The 20880-nt window shown below is 37.3% G+C and overlaps 1 protein-coding gene across 2 annotated transcripts in view; it reads left to right on the top strand.

The window, feature by feature from the left end:
- The window catches only part of TENM2 (teneurin transmembrane protein 2), a 699068-nt gene that overhangs the window by 192174 nt on the left and 486014 nt on the right, over positions 1 to 20880 (top strand). For both annotated transcript variants that reach the window (XM_064458951.1, XM_064458950.1), the window contains exon 4: positions 16123 to 16398. In XM_064458951.1, coding sequence (XP_064315021.1) covers positions 16123 to 16398 — 276 coding nt within the window. The remainder of the gene's footprint in view (positions 1 to 16122; positions 16399 to 20880) is intronic.

Here is a 20880-nt window from a genome sequence, read left to right as displayed (position 1 = left end):
AATAAATGTAATATATAAAACTTACAAAAGTTGCCTGTGTCCTGTGTTAAGTAGATACATAGTTCTTTGCTTGAAAGGAAGCTTGACAGTACTTAATACCAAAACTATACAGTGACACATCTGCTCTTAAGACAGGAGCATATAGTGACCACAGGATTCTCACTGTTTATTTTAAAGGCTTGAGGTATCCATAAAAGCAGCCTTCTGTAGGTACTTTTCCCCCTCCAAAAAGGGCAGTTTGCTGATAACAGAATTGTAAAAGCTGATAAAAGAATAGCAGTGACATTAGCCTGCAATGGAAACAAATTTTCAGCAGTATTACCATTTGCCATGTGCTGCGCCTGCAGTAGAACTCTGAGGAGGCAGGTATTGTGAAATAGGTCAAAGATCAAAAGCCAAATTTTTAGGTAAAGTGGAAGCTAAATGACAATGTTTTTGTCATTTTAATATAGCTCTGGTGGGTTAGCTAGAAGACAGCTTATGCCTGATAATCATTGTTTCAGGATTGCAAATTTTTGGCTACCAGTCCTCTGAAGTCAGGTTTTACTAATTCTGGATAGATGTGACTGGTCAAGCCGGTCTTATGAGATGGCAGACATACAGACGCAGTGCTAGCAAGGGCACTCCAACCCTCAAAACCACATTGGAAAATTCTGGTATGTACATGGTAAGTGCACAGTATTTACTTGGGTGAGTAGTTCCTGAGGGTGTCTCCATGCACATTATCCTGCATTTAATTTTAAAAGCAACTTTACTTTAAAGCTCATTTTCAAACATATTCTTAGATATTAGTAGTTTTAAAAAGAATCAACAGGAATATGATTAGTTCAGGGCTTGATTTTAACCAGGCCATATTTCATAACATTTTATGATTTTGTACAGATCATTTTTGCTTTAAAAAGAAAAAAAATCTTTCCCTGCTATAGAGAACATAGTTGATTTTGAATGTCTTGATTTGTGGATCCCCAGTTTTGGACTTCTTGAAGTTATTCCTAAAATGACTTATGGGACCGCAGTTGACCAGTACTGTACACTTCTGATTATCTAGCTATAGATTTCTCTTTTGACTTTCCAGATCAGAAATCCCTGGAAACTTTTGGGTTGTTACTTCTGGCTTTCCCCTTGAAGACTGAATGAAATGGCTTTCTCCTTGATTATATATCCACTCACATTGTTTACCAAATTACCAGTTTAAAAAAACCCATAAACCAGAAAAACCCAAACCAAAACAAAACAAGAAACCCAACCAACCAACCAAACAAACAAACAAAAACCCAAAACAAACAGCCCAAAAAAGTTATAAAATATAGGCTGTGTTCTGTTTCCATGACGGAAGTTGTAGCATAACTTAAATCAAGGGTAGTTTTCCAACACGTATGCCTCTTCCCTGTTCTAAAGTAATTAAAAAGATGACAAAGAAGAAAATAGAACAACCAAATGCCTTTGAGAACCACAAATCTGAAATTTAAATAGATGTGCTAATGAGTTTTAATATGCTTAACTGAATCAGAAGTTCATCAGGCTGAAAGTGATGGATAAATCTGTGAAGTATCCAGAGTCTGTCATGGTATTTAAGCCATCTGAAGCTACAGGCCAGCTTAGCTCATGTGCTCTATCACACCTATAATTAAGAAAAATTTTTTCAGACAGGACAGTGAGTGAAAGGCCACAGGCATGAGTTGTACAACAGTATCACACAGCCGCAGTATTTCTGACAGTATTCACATAATGGAAAAAGAGACAGAATGGGTGAGCTCTCTCATGTAAGGTATCCTGTGAGCAGGAGGGAGATGTTTTTACTTTCCCTAGTCTTCAGTGCTCTTCTTACTCACTCCATACTCCTTTCAAAACAAACCTGATTTTAGGTTGAAAACAGCTCTGACTTCCATATAGCCAAAAAAGAAATATGTGAACTAGCCTAAAATGCTTCTTTGCAAATGATTGGCAACTGGAAAAAGTGTGAACTAGCGTGAGGATTAATGAATAACCCAATCTAATCTCGCTCTTGTTAAAACCAAGGAATTATATAATTCGGGTCAGCAATGTAAAAAAAAAAAAAAAAAGGCATCATATAATACGTAGTTATACTTGACCTTTATCAGTGAGATGTGAATTTATCATTTCACCTGATCTGCAAGGCACCTACGAAGCAAGTAAAAGCACTTACAAAGTGAGATGACGTGTGTGTTAAAAATAGTCAGATACACAGCCTGCACAGTAACGCTCTTTCAAATGAACCAGATTTTGGTCTGGCTTTCTCTGTAGCATTTACTGTGTTATCTTCTAATAATGTCTCACTAAGATTTTCATTTTAGATGAAGATTTTTAATGCAGAACTAAGCAATAAAGAAGGGCTAGGCAGTAAAATGTTTTTTTATTACAGTTGGTTCTTGTGTAGAATAGTTGACCTAGAGGGAGGAAATTAGTTTTTAAAAAGTTTTTAAAAATGAGGTCAACATTTTCCCACACATAAAAGATGATTTGACAAAACCATAGTTTTAGTTGAGGTACCTTGATATTGCCTTGTCAGAGAATCAATGCTGAAGTGGTGGTTGGAGCTTAACTTACTGCTTGCCACATTTGCATCTCCATTCTGTTATTAACCAGATTAAAGTCAGTGCCAGCAGTCCTTCAAATCTGAGACAAAAATAGAAGGGAAAGGACAATGGAAGGGCAACAACTGGCCTTATTGTTAAAATGCAGTTTTATAAAAACAAAGACACAGTTTCAAACAGCAGAAAGTTAGAATAGGCATAATCTATAATCTGTTTATTGGCACATACCACAAATCTTCACTCCTGTTCATTGAAGAAGAAAAAAGAGAAAGTAATCTAAATTAACATTAAAACACTGGAACTGAAATTCTATATCACTGGAACAGATAGAAATTGTGATAAAATAGAGAAACAGATTGCATTAACAAAACAGAGCTGTGCTTCTAAGGTACAAAGAGAATGTTGGGAACAGCAGGTGCCTGCCAACACAGCAGCCCAAGTGCAACAGGCTAAAATGAAGATGTTGCAGTTGCCTATACAGCGACTAGCAAAAAGGGAATCAGAATAGCAGCTTGTTTTGCGTGTGTGGAGAATGCCACTGTAGGGAAGGAAAAGAACTGCATGGAAGGAGGTCATATTTTTTCCAGTTGCATGAGGTTTAACAAGGCCAAGTGCCAGGTCCTGCACTTGGGTCACAACAACCCCATGCAACGCTACAGGCTTGGGGAGGAGCAGCTGGGGAGCTGCCTGGCAGAGAAGGCCCTGGGGGTGTTGGCTGACAGCCGGCTGAACATGAGCCAGCAGCGTGCCCAGGTGGCCGAGAAGGCCAACAGCATCCTGGCTTGGATCAGGAATAGTGTGGGCAGCAGGAGCATGGAGGTGATTGTGCCCCTGCACTGGGCACTGGTGAGGCTGCACCTTCAATGTTGTGTTCAGTTTTGGGCATCTCAGTACAGGAAGGACATTGAGGTGCTTGAGTGTGTCCAGAGAAGGGCAATGAAGCTGGTGAAGGGTCTGGAGAGCAAGTCTTATGATGAGAGGTGGAGGCAACTGGGTTTGTTTAGTCTGGAGAAGAGGAGGCTGAGGGGAGACCTTATCGCTCTCTACAACTACCTGAATGGAGGTTGTAGTGAAGTGGGGGTCGGTCTCTTCTCCCAAGTGACAAGTGGAAACAAGAGTAAATGGCCTCAAGTTGTGCCAGGGAAGGTTTATCTTGGATGTTAGGAAGAAATTCTTTGCTGAAAGAGTGTTCAGGTATTGGAACAGGCTGCCCAGAGAGGTGGTGGAGTCGCCATCCATGGAGGTGTTCAAAAAACATGTAGACGTGGCACTTCAGGGCATGGTCTAGAAGGCCTGGTAGTATTGGGTTGACGATTGGACTTGATAATCCTAGAGGTCTTTTTCAACCTTAATGATTCTATGATTCCTTCCATAGTTCTGCAGAAACCTAGTATGACCAGTCACTTCCAGTGATGGAACTGGTGGATCTGCTGCACTGTTGCCTATAGCATTGCAGCTATGGCACATGCCAGAAAAGCCAGGATGCACTCAGTTTCTGTGTTCGTGATTGTATATGCAGTCTACAAATTATAGTCATTGGTAGATAGAAGAAATCCTGTATTAAGGGTGTATATTTCATCTGGAGCAAAGTTCAGGACCCATAATAGTCTGAGTTGGTGCCAACTGTTGCATTTATAATACCACAACTGACTGGCCATGAAAGTAACTGATTATTTTACTGGGATTAAAAATTAAAAGCTTTAAGCAATTTATAATTCAATCAAATAAATAGTTTCCTGATCTCTTCATAAAATGAACGCAAATGATGAATAAAAGAAAATGTGGTTGTTAGTAGGTACACTGTCTCAAAGAGCTTAATCTGTTATCCTTGATACCTGATCATAATATATATATATATATCTCTTTGTTTTCAAAATTACATTGCTCAAATGATTTTAGTTTCATCATTCTTTAAGTTTGGCATAAAGTTTATCTGGATTTGTTCAATATAATTTTTTAGTTCATATGGTGGTGCATTTAAATTGTTTTAATTTTTTGAGAAGCTCTTTCCATTTTAGATTAATTCCTTTATCAGTCCTCAAAGTCATTCATGTTACTCTGCTGATTGTCCTCGTAGCCGGATTAGAAATGCAGAGTTAAAGGCTGGCATCTCTGGCATTTCTAAAACCTGTTATGAGCAACATCATTCAGAACGTAAACATAGAAGTTCTGAGTCAAATAATGGTTTAAACTTCCTTTATTCTACTGTACAGGATACAATTTACATTACCATTATTTTTAGGTGACATGATGTTTGCAGTGAAGAAGCACCTTGTGACTAAACAGCTGACAGCTGCTAGTGCTAAGGAATCTTTATATGTGCCTGGGGACCTTCATAAAATATCGAGTATCCATGTTCCTAACTTGTGAAGCAAGGTATAAACGAAAACAATTAACATTTTGTCTGTGATGACAGCCAATTCAGGTTTTTCGAGAGCTCCCAATTAAAAAGTTATGAAAGTATGAAAGCTTTTTCCTTGTGACTTCTATTGTTTCTTGGGAGCACAATTTATTTATCAAGTCATGAGCAGTGGTTTTTTTTTTTTACTGTTTTTAAATCTTGATTTAACAGTATAAAAATAGGAAAAAGCTTTTCATGAATTCAGCAAATTATCAGCAGCTAATTTATCCCCTGGTAGTTTCCTACAGATTTTCCTAGAAATCTTCTTTATAATTGAACTCAAAGTCATGTATCAATGAAGATTAGTAGCTGTACAGTGATTTTATCCAAAAGTACTCATATCTTTATATTTATGGTCAACTGAGGGTTTTTTTTCTGGAGACCAAGGACAACTCACTGTCCTTTTCTGTGATAACTAAAATGCTTTTTCAACAGAAGACCAGCATCTTCGTGAGCTAGACTAGAATGCAGATGGCTCATACTGTTATTTAGTGGTGAAAACTGAGATCTTAGATTATGTGGATATAGTAGTCTAATTTTTGTACCTCTTTGTGCCAAATGCATCTAACTGTGCATTTCAGACATGGAGAGTCAATACAGATACTAAATGCTCACTCTTCTCTGGTGGGATGGCACTCCATTCTCTCCTTATACCATCTTTAAAACTGACTCCTCTTCAAAGTTTGCATTTTCCATGGAGCCGTAGTTGTCATTCCTTCAAAGGAAAATACTATTTTAGTGAGACAGGAGATATTATCAGGTGTGCAGCAGGTGGTTTAATATGAAAAAGCAATTTGAAAATAATCCTTTTCATTTTCCTTTATGGTAGCTATTACTTTATGTATACAAATCCAGTATATTCTTAATCTTTTTGGTGCTTCTGTGGTGAATTTTATTTAGCAATTCATGATCTCTAAAAAGGAAACTGGCATATAACAAAACTATGCCACAGTTTGAGTCATTTTGGACTGGGAATAGAAAATATACACCCTAATTCCTATTCATAAGATTCCATCCAAAAATCCTCAACCGACAGCCCCTCCAAAAACCACTGTTACTTTGATGGAGTTTGGACTGGAGCTGGGAAGTTTACAGCAAGAACATCATGACTTGCTATGAAGCTTCATGTTCTGTTCTTTCTCTGCTGCTTGTAAAATAAAAAGTAATAGGAACTGGATTTTAGTCATTGATAACCACATTCTTGTTGGAGTGTATCACAGTACATAGCTGTGAATTGGTACAGATTTTATCGCCAAAATGCGCTATTTGTTACTACAGAGGTATGTTAGATCATTTGGACAGTTGTGTTAGCACTAGGTTGTCGTCTACAGTTTACAGATGAAAAGAACAGAATTTGTGCTCTTTTTCCCCAGTCACAGTTTTTGTGGGTTGCCTTCAGCCTTTTTTTTTTTCATTATGTGGAAGTTAGTTTCTGCTAGCCCCCAACGCTGCACAACAACCCAGTTGTTAACTCTGTGCTTTAGTATTTTGGCATGAGTAATGTGGCACAACTAATTTCAGAATGCTAAAATGTCTACTATCACATCTGCAGAAGAATTTCCAGTCTTGTTCACATAGGAAAAAAAGTGTTCTCTTGTATTTTTAAATACAAAACATTTATCATGTTTTCTTGTCATTTTAGCAAAAAGTGCAGAAAATTGGACTAGAGTTGTTTTAGATTACTGGTCATATTCATGGTCTCAGTAGATTCTAAGTAGCCCTAAAAAGAGCAGATTTTTTTGCCATTATGCTGGAGGTTGCCCAGAAAGCCATCACTGATATGGGACATACTTACGCAAATACAGGTGCGCATTGTGCATGTTTAGCACACAAAACCCTGTGGATTTTTAATTTGATTTTGATCACAAAGCAGTCATTCCCTTCTAAATGATAGCTAGCGAGGCGGGGGTCGGTCTCTTCTCACTAGTAACAAGCGATAGGACGAGAGGAAATGGCCTCAAGCTGCGCCAGGGGAAGTTTAGGTTGGATATTAGGAAAAAAATCTTCACCGAAAAGGTTGTCAGGCATTGGCACAGGCTGCCCAGGGAGGTGGTGGAGTCTCCATCCCTGGAGGTATTTAAAAGAAGGGTAGATGTGGTGCTTGAGGATATGGTTTAGTGGTGGACTTGGCAGTGACAGGTTAGCAGTTGGACTCGATGACCTTAAGGGTCTTTTCCAACCTTAATGATACTATGATTCTATGATAATGCATTTTATTAGAGATAAGTAGATACACAGAGAAGCGTAAAGTTGCTTTGAGAAAGGAAGATCTTATTTGCATGTTGATGTGTCATGTATATTTGTATTTGCATACAATTCTTATAGTAACGCCTCAAAACTTCGATAGATTGAACTATTCAGGTTGAAACTTGCCATTAATACTTTGGGTTGATCTGTTTGGAGATGGACGGGGACTATCTGACTGGTTCTAAGAATGACGCTAGAGAAAATATGTGATTTTGCCTGCAGTAAAAACATCATGTGACCATTGTGTTGATCAAATTAAAGTATCTCCATCCTTTGAATCAGAATTTCCCAGTTTGGAAAAAACTTTTCTTGCTCTCTGTCTATAATCTCTGCTGAAATATGGTAAAGTTACTGGCGTTTGACTGGAGAACAGATGAAAGCTTGCATGCATGCCGAGCAGCTGCTGCCAGCCTGTGGGGTCAGGTCTGAGCAGGACTTTCCCATAGCTGTTCTTCCTGCACTGCTGCTGAGCACCGGCACAGGGAATAATAGGGGAGGCTCAGCCCTGAATTTGCCTTCTGCTGGCACTTAATCAGCGAGGAGGAGAAGTGTGCCTAGCCAGAATGCATGAGGGTGAAGCAGCAGAGGAGAGCAGAGTAATTGCTTCTAAAATTCCATACTTCTTTTTCCTGTCTCCTTCAGGTTTCAGAATAGACAGATCTGTAGGAATAACAGATCCCTTTGTAATAAATGAAGCTGTTCTCCTTTTACCATTCCTCAGAGCTTGGAAAAGTTGGAAAGCTTACAATAAATGAAAGACTGCCTAAGAAAGTAAAATGTTAGCCTGAAGAATTACATTTTAACCTGGGCTGTGTTGGGTAAATAAATATAGTAAATAAATAATAATCATGCTTGCCACCTTGCTCCATCCTCTTGACCTCCCAAATCTGATTTTGTCCTTAATTAACATCATCATTTGAGGAGAAAATGATAGATGCATACTTTGCACTAAACCAGCATATCATTAAAAAGAAGTTCATCACCATAAAGTGATGCCAGAAATACAATTTTTAGATGGCACTTGTTCTGCCAAAATTAGCGTGTGCTCCGGAAAGAGGCTGTTCTGTTCTCCCTTTCCTTAGTTTAAAAGCTATAAAATGGGGATGATAAAAGCTCACCTCACAAGGAGGTGAAGATAAATAAAGTAGTGCTTGTGATGTTCTCAGAGACTACATTCAGCATAACTGTAGAAAATGCATATGAAGTAGTTAAAAATATCGTATTCTCTATTTCCTACATAAAGACTGAATGAAGAAGGTTAAAAAAAATGAGAGCAGCTCCACAGTCACTGAAGGAGGAAATTTTACTGAAAAAATAGAATACAATCACATAACTGAAGATTATATAATATTGTGAGCTAGAATAAAGTCTTTTTAGATGCTAGATTTTATAAACCTTATAATTTTTTTAAATGGATATGAATCTACTGTATTAATACTGTCAACAGACTTAATGTCAAAAAGAGAAACATCTGTATCCTGGTATTACGCTGGGGGATCTCCGAATCATTTCCGCTGCTAGAAAGAAGCAAAGCAGAAGAGGATTATGAAAAAGACAATTAAAGGATTTTGCTGTCATTGATGAGAGAAGCTAGAAAATTTATTTCAAATTCAAACCACGTGTTGTAATTTGTGTATGGATTTCTGTTTGCTGCTTCTAACCTTCTTTGCTGCAGAAGGGACCAAGGCTACCAGAGTGTAACTTTTAAGAAAACCATTGTGTTTCAGTTCAATTTGAGAATTTGTTGTCCGCATACCGCTGTGTTTGTATTTGTCACAAAATTTCACAATGTACATGTATATTCTAAATGGTAGTAAGTGTTACTGGAGCGGGGTGTGTATGTATATACACACGTGTGGGTTGGGTGACAGCACATCGGAGATAGGCATCAAGACCTCCATGGTATTCTCATATTTCTCAGTAACATCTATAATGCATTTCCTGATGTCTTTGTCACAAATGTGATCTACAAAAGTAAGGTTTTTCATCATTAAATGTTAACATTTGCTTAGTTATAAAATGTTTAAATTTCCTGACTAGCAATTCCTGGAATTTAATAATCTTAAATGAAAATGTCATCTGCAAATCTTCTTAGTAGGCAGTAACAGAAACTTGTAGTTAATCCCCAGCTATAGATTTTAAAACTTAAAAGAAGGTATAACTTGTTCATTACTGTGATTTGTCTAATTTCTAAGGAATCCATGCTCTGGTATTTTTACTGTTTGATCAGTGGTGAGTTTGTTCCACAGGAGCTTACACTGCCCCTTCCCCATGGTACCAAGGGACTATTATTAGGGAAAATGAATAGAGAATTAGGAGTAAGCATGTTAGCAGAATTCAGGTAAACGGTTCAGTTTATGTAGTAACGTTTGTGGCTATTATAAAGGGGAGGAAAAGCTACCCCAGTAACATGCTGTACGTTGGTGAGTCTCATGGCTAGAGCGGCTGGTTTCTGCTCTCTCTTACCTGGCCTCCCGAGCTATGCGGTGTTTCCTCTACTTGGAGGGATCACAGCTAAAGAGGAACTTAGCTTTTCCTTGTGCTTTCCTTGTTGAGTTTGTTCTTTCTTCAGAGATGGAATATTGCAGTCATTGTAATATCAATGATATTAAGAGAAATAATTTTCCACTAATGTTTTATGCTAATATTAAACTTGCCACAGAGGCTAGTCATTGTAGTTAAAATTCCTGTATGTGGCACAGAAAATATACTTCTGATTTAAGTATATTTAAACCACCAGAAAGAGGCAGTATATTTTAGAATCATGTGTAATCATGCTTGGAGGAATCCCATGGGCTGGGACTCTAGAAGGCAAGAGAGTCTAAGAGAGCTGGACAGTGTTCGAGAACCACTTCCTCAGAGCTCAAGATCGGTGCATCCCCAGGAGGAAGAAATCTGGCAGAAGAGCCTGGAGACCCGCATGGATGTGGGTGACCTGCTGGAAAGCAGCTCGGCTGAGGAGGACCTGGGAGCACCGGTGGGCAGCAAGTTGAGCATGAGCCAGCACTGTGCCCTTGTGGCCAAGAAGGCCAATGGTATCCTGGGGTGCATTAAAAGGAGTGTGGCCAGCAGGTGGAGGGAGGTTATCCTCCCCCTCTAGTCTGCCCTAGTAAGACCACATTTGGAGCGCTGTGTCCAGTTTTGGGCTCCCCGGTTTAAGAAGGACGTGGAACTGCTGGAGCAAGTCCAGCGGAGAGCTGCCAAGATGATCAGGGGACTGGAGCACCTCCCTTATGAGGAAAGGCTGAGAGACCTGGGTTTGTTCAGCCTGGAGAAGAGAAGCCTGAGGGGGGATCTCATCAGTGCTTATAAATATCTGAAGGGCGGGCGTCAAGAGGATGGGAGTGGGCTCTCTTCAGTGGTGCCCAATGACAGGCCAAGGGGCAATGGGCACAAGTTGGAACACTGCAAGTTCCACTTAAATATGAGGAAAAACCTTCTTTCCTGTGAGGGTGACAGAGCAGTGGCACAGGCTGCCCAGGGAGGTTGTGCGGTCTTTTTCCCTGGAGACATTCAAAACCTGCCTGAATGCGTTCCTGTGCCCCCTGCTCTGGGTGTCCTCGCTCAAGCAGGGGGGTTGGACAAGGTGATCTCCAGAGGTCCCTTCCAACCCCTACCAGTCTTCGATTCTGTATCAAGGAGGGGTGAGGTAGGGGAGGAGGACATTTACAAAGAAAGGGCTTACATTAATATATTTTTTTTCAAAAGTTGTAAATAAAATATTTGAGAAGCTTAAAAAATTCAGGAAGACAGTAGTGTATCCCTCACCTTAGGTTTGGAGTCTCAGTTTGAGTATCTGGTAGGGCAGAATTAGAAACAAAATTAAGTGAAACATTTTGTTGTTCAGGATTTTTATCCATGGGAAAACGGTATTGAAACAGGTGAAATACAAAGAACTCTTGTTTATTGGATGGGGAGAAGAGTAAAAGGGACAAATGATAAAAATGTGTACAATGAGTGGTTAAAAAATGAGGTTGTAATCATCTGTTCTTCCTGTCATTATAGTAAATGAGAATATTATATAATAAATTCATAAAGAATTGAGAAAAATTGAGTGTCCATCAGAGTTTGTTAAAAAGGATGGCCTCTTCATATACCACAGATTGGAGCTAAATTGTCGTAGTCATGCCAGCAAAAATCATTATAGCTATGAACATAACAAAAATTTGAGAAGCGATAGAATGTGTTAAATAAATGTATTCTTATTAGTCTTACTTCTTGTAATTGATTATAGTAGCAAAGAACGTATGTGTTATTTATCCTTTTGATTTTAGAGTTAGCCCAGTTTTGAACTGCTGATCTAGTGTTGAAGGCCAATTTATCATATCTCTGCATTACTGGTTTCAGATATCTTCCTCTGAGGCATCTTGTAGTGTTCACAGCTGGATTAGATTAATCTTCAGAAGGGCAATTCTTGCAGTTTGTAATTACCCAAATGAGACCTCTTCCTAGAGGTTGGGTGAAAATAACCTTTGCTTATACGGTTAGTGCTTTTTAGTCTTAGCTGAGATAATGAGTAGAATTGTGCATCATTCAATTAAACACTTTTAGTAAGCATTTATATACCAAATAACTTAAGTAGTAAATTTCTGTAAAATGAAATGTGCTCAAGAGATAATACAGTAATGTATTCATTAAAAGGAAAACATCTTTTCTAGTCTATTGAGAGACTATTCACAGCATGTAGATTATGGGCAATCATGATCAAGTGCATAACATTATATTACACCTCTAAACTAGTATGCTACTGGTCTATTTTTGTGTGAGAGATTACATACACCTTAAGGGAACAGCTGGTATTAACTGCTTTTCTTTAATGAAAATGGTCTAGTGATTTCTGCAGGTGGGGAAGAAGGGACTGGGAATCATAGAATCTTAGAATCATTAAGGTTGGAAGAGACCTCTAGGATCATCAAGTTCAACCATCAACCCAACACTATCATGTCTCCTAAACCATGTCCTGAAGTGCTGTGTCTGCACGTCTTTTAAATACCTCCAGGGATGGTGACTCTACCACCTCACTGGGCAGCCTGTGCCAGTGCCTGAGCGCTCTTTCAGTGAATTGGAGGGTAGTAAGCTCTGCTGCATACGAAAAAGCAAAAAACCTTGTGACTTCTTTTTTTGTGGTGTGTTCTACAAGAGAAAGATGTTTCTTTCTTTTCCCCCAATAAGGATCTGATGTTATTTATCTCTTTTCACTTAGTATCACCAGCAGTGTAGCAGGTGCTACAAGAACCTGAAAGAAAACACCCTTAAGTTTTGAATGTGCAAGAATGGATTCTGCCTGCACATTTTCATCCTACTCTGCAAGTGAAGTTTCAGTTTAATGCAGTTACTCTCACCCCCATGCAAGCCCTAGATATAGAGTGTGCTGTATAAACTGTAAGAAGCCATCCATCTGCCCTGATGGCTAGAGCTAGTAGCACATTTTAGCTCATGGACCAGATTTCTCTCTCTGAATACACAGCAGTACAATTTTAATTCCCAGGGTGTTGCAAGCAACAGGTACTGCTGCCCTCCTTCCTTTGCTTTCCTTCTAGGAGGCCTTGAGTTGCTTGATTTCCAAATCACCTGAAGAGCTGTAAGGACGATGCTTCTTGAAGGAGATGCTTAACCCCAGGCCAGGCTGTATCTGTGTTTGCTTCCTCCAGTTTATAGTTTCTACTGACAGTGGGGCCAAGGAAGGCTGCATTGTTCTTGGTGACCTTTCTGTCATCAGGATCCCATACGGAGTATTCTGCCAGTATGAATGGATATGAAATGGTTTATACATTTTCTTATTTTTTGTGAGACTGTACTTTATTTGAAAAGTAATAGTAGGGTTCTTTCTGCTGTGAATTATTGGATAAATTATTTCTGTGCATCCAGAACTATATCTCTTCTCTATCTGAATTTACAAGAGTGGTCTACTAATGCCATTAATACCTGAATGCGCAATAATGGCTAGGCAAATAAAACAATATTACATTAGTGAAAGCAGTTCATATGTTATCCAAGAGATGTGGACAGTTTCATTTTAGGGAAACAAGGCATGTAGGAGAATATGATCCAGATCAAGAAAAAGTTTAGAAAAAACACCTCCAAAATACGTTCTTATGTGGTTATCCAAGGACAAGTTATTCTGACATTGTATGCTGTCTTACAGAACACTCTCAAATAATATTTTGCAGAAGCAAACACTGAAAATCAATAAATAAAACTAATTTAGAGTCTACCAGAGAAGAACATGTTTTTGCTAGAGAGGGAAATCTCTAGAATATTTCATATTGATCATCAGAATGCTTGAGATTTTCAGTTGTAAGGCTGTAAGGAGATTTCCAAGAAGCAGAATATAAAATCCTCTCCCAGAGGCTTATCGGCTGATTCCATCTTTTTTTCTTGAGTTGATCTGATCCACTTCTAAAATTTTTAAAATGTGGTCAGTTTTCAAGTATTTTTCTATACGTTTCTGGAAGATGCCAAGTTACCAGATAATACAACTTGAATGGATGAATGAATTCTGTGCATACTATATTTTCCTTCCACTTTCAGGGCCTTTACTATTTTCCTCAGACAAGTGAAGTAAGAATTTCTCTGAAGATTGCTTTTTGCATCAGATGTTATAGTCAGATTTTGACATCAATACAGGATGCTAATCAGAGTGAAATCATCTGGGCTTTTAATGGCTGTTAAAATCCACAGAATATCATTAAAATGTTTTACTGTGTATGTAAAACAGCTTAATTAAGCTAATATATTCATAATTGGTGTGTATTTATAGACATTGGTGCCACCAGCAAACAAAAAAACTTGAAAAACTTCACTTTCATGATGAGTTTTGTGATTTTCATGTGTATCTAATGTCAACATGCACTCTATCTGTGTAGGTCAGAAACTGTGGGGCCAGTAGGCTTCAGTTGACTCATTTTTTTATAGATACTTTATATTTTGGGCTGATTTTGACCTATTTTTTAATGAGTCTAAGGTTAGTTTGTTAATATGGCTAAAACAAAACTCTAGTCAATCGATCTGTTTTTGTTTAATGTCTTCTACTGAAATTGCACTTGATTAAAATCTATGTTTTCTTTAAAAGTAACTTTGTTTCATCTAAGTGTCATGCTAGAGCTCTTTAGTTATTTTAAAAAAGAAAAAGGGCAAAAAATCTCTAGACTGAAGTGCACTTGAGAAGCTCATTTTTAGGACTGTTCAGATCATTGCTTTTGACTAAACCACAAAATTTCTGATTACTAGAATAAATATTATAAGGCAGGATAAAATATCCTCCTAACTAGGAGGGTTTGGGTTAATTTAGTGTTGATGAAAGAGAGCTTGACATTTTTATTTTCAGCTGTTTTATATTTTTTTTTAACATTGCCACTAAATGCTTCATTCTTCTCATCGTGCTCTATGTTGCTCTCTAGCTGTAACTGGATTAAGATGGAGCTCAGTCTTCCAGAAGAAATCAACCATCTTCCTTTAACTGATGAGCTCTAGGAATAAATGCTAAGTAGGATGTGTGCATACAGCCCATATCAAAAAAATAGTTTAACAGCTAGGTGCGAGACTGGAGAGGGCTGATACAGATAGATGACCCAGATAGGTTTCATACTGTATAATCTTCCCTGGCTAGTCTGTGAAAGAAGTTGTAATACTTAACTGGATTTTTTTTAGCATCTTTACTAATGAAAGACACTTAAGTATGATTTTTCTTTAGTATTTGAACTTCCACTGTATAGCTTCATTCTGGTAAATATATAGAGGAAGAGGAGAAAATATAAACTGCTTGTGGACAAAATAAAACTACCATTTTAGAAAACAGACCAGAAATCTAGGTTCCCTGTGAGTTAAGAAATTAATTAAATAATTGGCAGATTCAGTGTTTGTTCTTCATTTTTAGCCCAATGTAACAAAGCTTTTAAAGTAAACTAAAAAAAAATTAGCTAGGTAAAATCACTTTGCTTTTCAAAACCTTTGAAAGTCCTAGAGACCAATGTATATTTCCCTATCCTTTTTTTTTTTTTTTTGCCATCCTGTTCATTACTGTAGGACACACAGACATAAGCAGAAATCAGCCAGCAAGTCCATACTTTCTGAGAACCCCAGGGGTCTCCATGTTCTTTAAAAATGTATGAGACTTTGTCCACTGAGTCATTATTAACTACTAAAGGTCACATGTTTTGACAATGTTCCTGAAAGTTTTGCCTTTAAACCCAGTGACCTCTTGATTTTGGTGTCGATGCATGCCTTCTTGAATATGGTAAAAAAGGTAGAAAACAATTACAGTGATTATGAGGTCTCTCTTGATTTCTATAGTAGATATTAAACTACCAATCTTACCAAAGGTAAAAGTGCAGAACTGCTGACAAGGTTTCAAGTTACATCACTGATAGGTTTGCATTCTTTCAAGTTCCATATCTGGAAACTGTTCCCAAATAAGTGTTTATTTTCTGTGGAATAGGAAACTATAAGAAAACTAGAATAAAAAATCCTATCTCTGTGGAAGATTCGTGTGTGAGAAAATTAGCTTCCTAAGAAAAAAACCTCCTCTTTTCAAGTAAGCAAACGTTCAACTTCAAAGCTCATGCTCTGGTCCTGCAAATACAGGGTTAGACACATAATAAAGAAGGTCATGTCATTAGGACTTGTCATGAGCTTTATGTTAATCCCATACCTAAGTGATTGATTATTTGGGTCCAAAAGAGTAACCTAAAATTTAGAGACCTTTCTTAACTTTGTGTTTCAACCATGTTAACTACATTCAATATGTTTTAGTTGAGTCTTGCTACGTATGTGCACCAGAGATTTCTGTATGTAGTTCATTACAAAGGTTTAGCATACAGCATAGTTAAGACAAATTAAAAAGGTCTGTTATTTTTCAAACTTAAAATAAATCCCCTAATTTTTAAACTTTTTTTTATTTGATTTTAAATGCCCTTCTAGGAACAAACTTCACCCTTGCAGAACTAGGAATTTGTGAGCCCTCTCCCCATCGAAGTGGCTACTGCTCAGACATAGGAATACTCCATCAAGGCTATTCCTTGAGCACTGGCTCTGATGCTGACTCAGACACGGAGGGAGGAATGTCTCCGGAGCACGCCATCAGGCTGTGGGGAAGAGGGATCAAGTCCAGGAGAAGTTCCGGTCTGTCAAGTCGTGAAAACTCAGCGCTCACGCTTACCGACTCCGACAATGAAAATAAGTCAGATGAGGAAAATGGTAGGCCTTTTTCTTCAATATATTCTTAAAGCACATGTATGAGAATGTGATCATCCTTAAAAATACATGAGTATTCCTTTAAAGATGAATTTTTCAGTTTTCTTTCTCAGTCTGACTAAAGCTGCATTTTAATGTTGGTGTGGAGTTTATTTTTTTTTATCATCAATATCAGGAAACTCTATTACATGTATATCATATAATACAATATATATTGTGTTGTAGCATAAAATTTACTTTCCATGCAATAATCTTCCACAGGAGTTTGTGCTCAGAGTACATTAAATTAAACTTAATGATGATAAGCAGAAAGAAATTTAAGAGAAATAGTTTCTTGTATGTGATTTTTGTACACAGCTTGAAGTAATAGCTAATAGCTTTAACAGTGGTGCTAATTCGTAACAATCACATTTAATTTTGTGTGGTTTTTCACGTTTTTGAAGTTGTAAAAAAACAAAAACAAAAAACCCACCCCATTAATTTGCCTTTTGCTTATTGGTAAGTATTGGGGGGTTTTTAGAAAGCAAACCTATGCATCAGACTGAGGCAAACCACTTCTGTTTAGTATAGTTTAAGCTCATAGAGATGAGACTTTAGACAGTGCAATAATAATTTGTGACAAAACTCCTGTACAGTGGTTGATTCTCAAAGTAAGCTGCGTTAAGCTAGCTGTCCTTTCAAATGCATGTAACCCAGATTCGTGTTCCTCCACTAAAAATTTTTACCTGGGGAATTTTCTGTGCTCACATATTTTTAAATTAAACCAAAGAGGAAAAATAATAAAAATGGATTTGCAGGAATTTGTCCTCCATCCTGTAGGGTGATGAAAGTGTGAACTCAGCTTAGTTAAAATATGAACTAAAGGTTTTGCTGCTTGCCATTCTGAGAAGGTGAAGAGGAATCTCCCAAGCATTATACCCTCAGAGCAACTATCCAGGCAGCTGATACCAACTAGTGAAGCCAGGTCTCTGCTGCATATATTACTTGTGATAAAATTTAATTTTTTACATGTTGGGTGCCTCTCTGAAGAGGATTTTTTTAGATGTTTATTTTAGGCTCCTCCCCACGCTTACTGACAGTTGTCTCAGTTCAGCAAAGCCAGTTTGCCAGGCACTAGAAACACAGTCAACTGCTTGTCAAAGCAAAGAAGGCAAAACTGAATTACAGTTTTTATATTGATAGAAAAAACTCCAGAAAAGTGCAATTGATTTTGTTTGTAATCCTGTCTTTTTTTGTTTTAAATTGAATCTTCAAGTAATATGCCCTCTCCCTAGGCATAGCAGGATACATTTCCTCATCAAACCAAAGAGGAAATGTATGTTTACTAATAGTGATGCATACAAGGAAGCCAGTACTTGAAAAAGAATCAGTGACTGATTAATTGATTTTTTTTGGTCCTTTTTTTTTAATGATACCATTTACAGAAAATATGACAACTTCCCTTGACTTTCATATAGTTTTGATAAGGCTACTGTGCATAATTTGAAATAAAAAGCCTGACTACTGAAATTCTGGCACTGTGGAATGATTTGGATTTATTTCTGTAGCATGAATTCACTTCTCTGAACGTGATTATCTCCCATTTCAGTGGAAGCACTGTGCCACACCTTTTGTCTGAGAAAATTTAATCTCAGGACCTACTTTCATTCGTACTGTTGCAGACATTGATAAAAGAATGAGTCCGTTTGCTTGCATTTCATTTTCTTCCTTATATGAAGTGAATTATTAAGTAATTGGAAACACAGTGCAGTGAATCCATTTTGAATAGGTAATGTTTCTAACAACGATGTTCATAGGAGAAAGGAGGGCATGATGAAATGTCACACAAGAAACAAACAAGTATGTGGAATTCATTTTTACTTGGACAGGTTTTGTGATAAGGGTTTCTGTACGCTTGGTTGTTTTAAAAAAACACGCAAGTATGAAGCAACTATTATAAACACAGAGGTGTTAACTTCAGTAAACTTTTTAGTCTTACTCTCTCACAAATCCTGGTTAGCTCAAAAATCAATGCTTCTTCACATCACTGATTTTATGAAGTTTTGGGATGCATTATCATATAGATTGACAGTTGCCCCACTGGTTCAGCACCACAGTGTGGACACTTACAAAGCCATGATTAATTTCTCACGCTTGTGCCCAGCAGTGGTTTCCTACATAATAAACACTGTGTCCTTCAGCAGCAGATCAATAGCCTGCTAGGTATTTGTCTTGAAGAGGAAGTAACAAGAATCTGTACCTCAAGAGGAATTCACTCTCTGATATGGTTTCTGATTTGCAGGATGCTAGCACAAAACAAGACATTTCTTGGTATGAGATTTTATCCATTTATACGTAGCAATATTAGAAGGAACTCATGATGCATAGACCACTGCATTTATTTAAGGTACTGCTGAGGCTTTTTTCCTGTTGCAGTTAAACTGTTGTGTTACAAAACACTAGTTCAACTCCAAAAGGTGATTTTTTTTTTCTTTAATATTGAGGTTCTATCACAATTTATATCATTGTACTTAAATTAAAAAAACCAAGACCAACAAAACATACCTCTCACTTTTCTTGTAATATTAAATCTATTTTGTCACAACTAGTACATCTCTAGGTAGCACAGAGGAGGCTTCATTTCTAGAAATTGCTCTAACAGTATTATTTTGTTCCTATTCAAATCCATTCATAAAGCATATGACCATTTTCTGCACCTCTAGATTTAGAATGATTTAATTTTATCATAAATTAGAATTCTGTGAACCTTGGAATATTAGCAGGTAGAAAGTTTGGACTAGATGATCCCTGAGGTCCTTTCCAACCTGTGATTCTGTGAAATGCTTATAGATAAATTGAAATACTGGAAACTCATTTAAATTCAATGTTTTACTTTGTATATTAAAATTCTTCTTGACAAACCACCTTATTGACAATCCAGTTTGAAAATCAACACTCTTGTTTTCACAAGTCTGATTAGGCTCTAAATTTTTATCATATCTCGCAGCTTTTAATGCTGTCTTGATCTGGCCATCTCTTCTTTAGGCATGGCAATGTGAATATATAACAGCACATCTGTCACCAAATTGTAATTCAACGTGATGTATTGAGTTGTGAGACTTAAGATAATTAATCTTTTTGTGATACATATGAATGTAAGAAGTCAATTAGAAATATAGCTCACCTCTGATGTCGTGTGCTAGCTTTTAGAGGGAATTATCTGTGGGACCCACAGGTACAGAGTATAGGGAATAAACCAGAGGGTTCCTGAATGCTTACTTTTAATTTCCTTTTATTCAATCCTGTAAATGCTTATTCCAAAACATCACAAAAAACTTTTCAAAAGTGGTGTTTGCCATCAGTTGTCATGTGTTTTTTCCTAAGCCTACAGTATTCTTTTTTCCGGAGTAAAGCTTACGTGCTGATTATATTTAGGTAGTGAGCTTGAAGCAAATACTCTTCCAGGGCATTTTTTTTTTTTTTTTTTAAGTAGAGCAGTTGTTCTTTTTTTATAAGTTGAGTTGAAAACTATGTTATTCTCAAAAATATAAGACCTGTTGTAAAATAAAGTAACTTTCAATTTAAAAATCTGTGAAAACAGAACTGATGTTCAGAATGCTTTTGCAACAGATCTGCAATCTTCTCTTTTCCTGGTTTCACTGTTATTGAATGACCAGTTACGGGCTGTTGAGGAGGCAGTTAAACTCAACCGACATTAGACAGATGAGAGTGAAAAGCTGAACAAACCAGTAATACAGAAGAGGAAACATAATCCTAGGTAGAAGAAAGGAGAACAGAAAAGTAGCATGTAAACTCAGAGCAGATCTTGGTAATATTTTAGAGTGCTGAAATGAACCAGTAGACCAAATGGAAATCCACAAGGAGGGCTTTCTATTTGATATGAATTTAGATCAGGTTAATTCTCCTATTGTAAAAGAGAAAGCATCTGGAATGGTGTTGGTGACTGTTTTTTGTCTTTAGTAGAAGGTTGTTACCTTGGCACTTTTTGTATTAGTATCATTGTTGTATATAATGAGTAATATCACTGGTAGAATGGGACGTAACAAAATGCTCATGATGAGATTTCTACTCTGATATTATAATATTAAACAGTCGAGATGTTTCTGGTTTACATTTGTGTGTCAGGAAAGAAAAAAAAATCATGTCTTGGGGGAGGAGGAGAACTTCCAGGACTGAAACCATGTTATTAAAATGGTGTCAGACCAAAAAATGATCAAGGGATGCTTTTATCTTCCTAGTAGTGATTCTGAATTGAGCAGCAAGACAAGAATGAATGGGAAGAAATAAAGCAATCTCAAGTTTCAGCAAAACAAGAGAAATAGTTCAAGGTCATACTGTGTCAGTCTGTGTGTGTTTAAAGAAATCAGCAATAAAACACTGTGATTTTGGTAGCTCTGTGTAGATAATGCCTATGAAAAGCAAATAATTGTGAATATACAGAACCACTTCTATGTTGATGGCCCAGCTATACCTGGTGAGGTCTGG

This window comes from Phalacrocorax carbo, chromosome 8, assembly GCF_963921805.1.
Source record: "Phalacrocorax carbo chromosome 8, bPhaCar2.1, whole genome shotgun sequence".
Classification (NCBI taxonomy): Eukaryota; Metazoa; Chordata; class Aves; order Suliformes; family Phalacrocoracidae; genus Phalacrocorax; species Phalacrocorax carbo.
The sequence above is the reverse complement of the archived record's forward strand: the minus strand, read 5'-3'. Positions and strand labels throughout refer to the sequence as shown.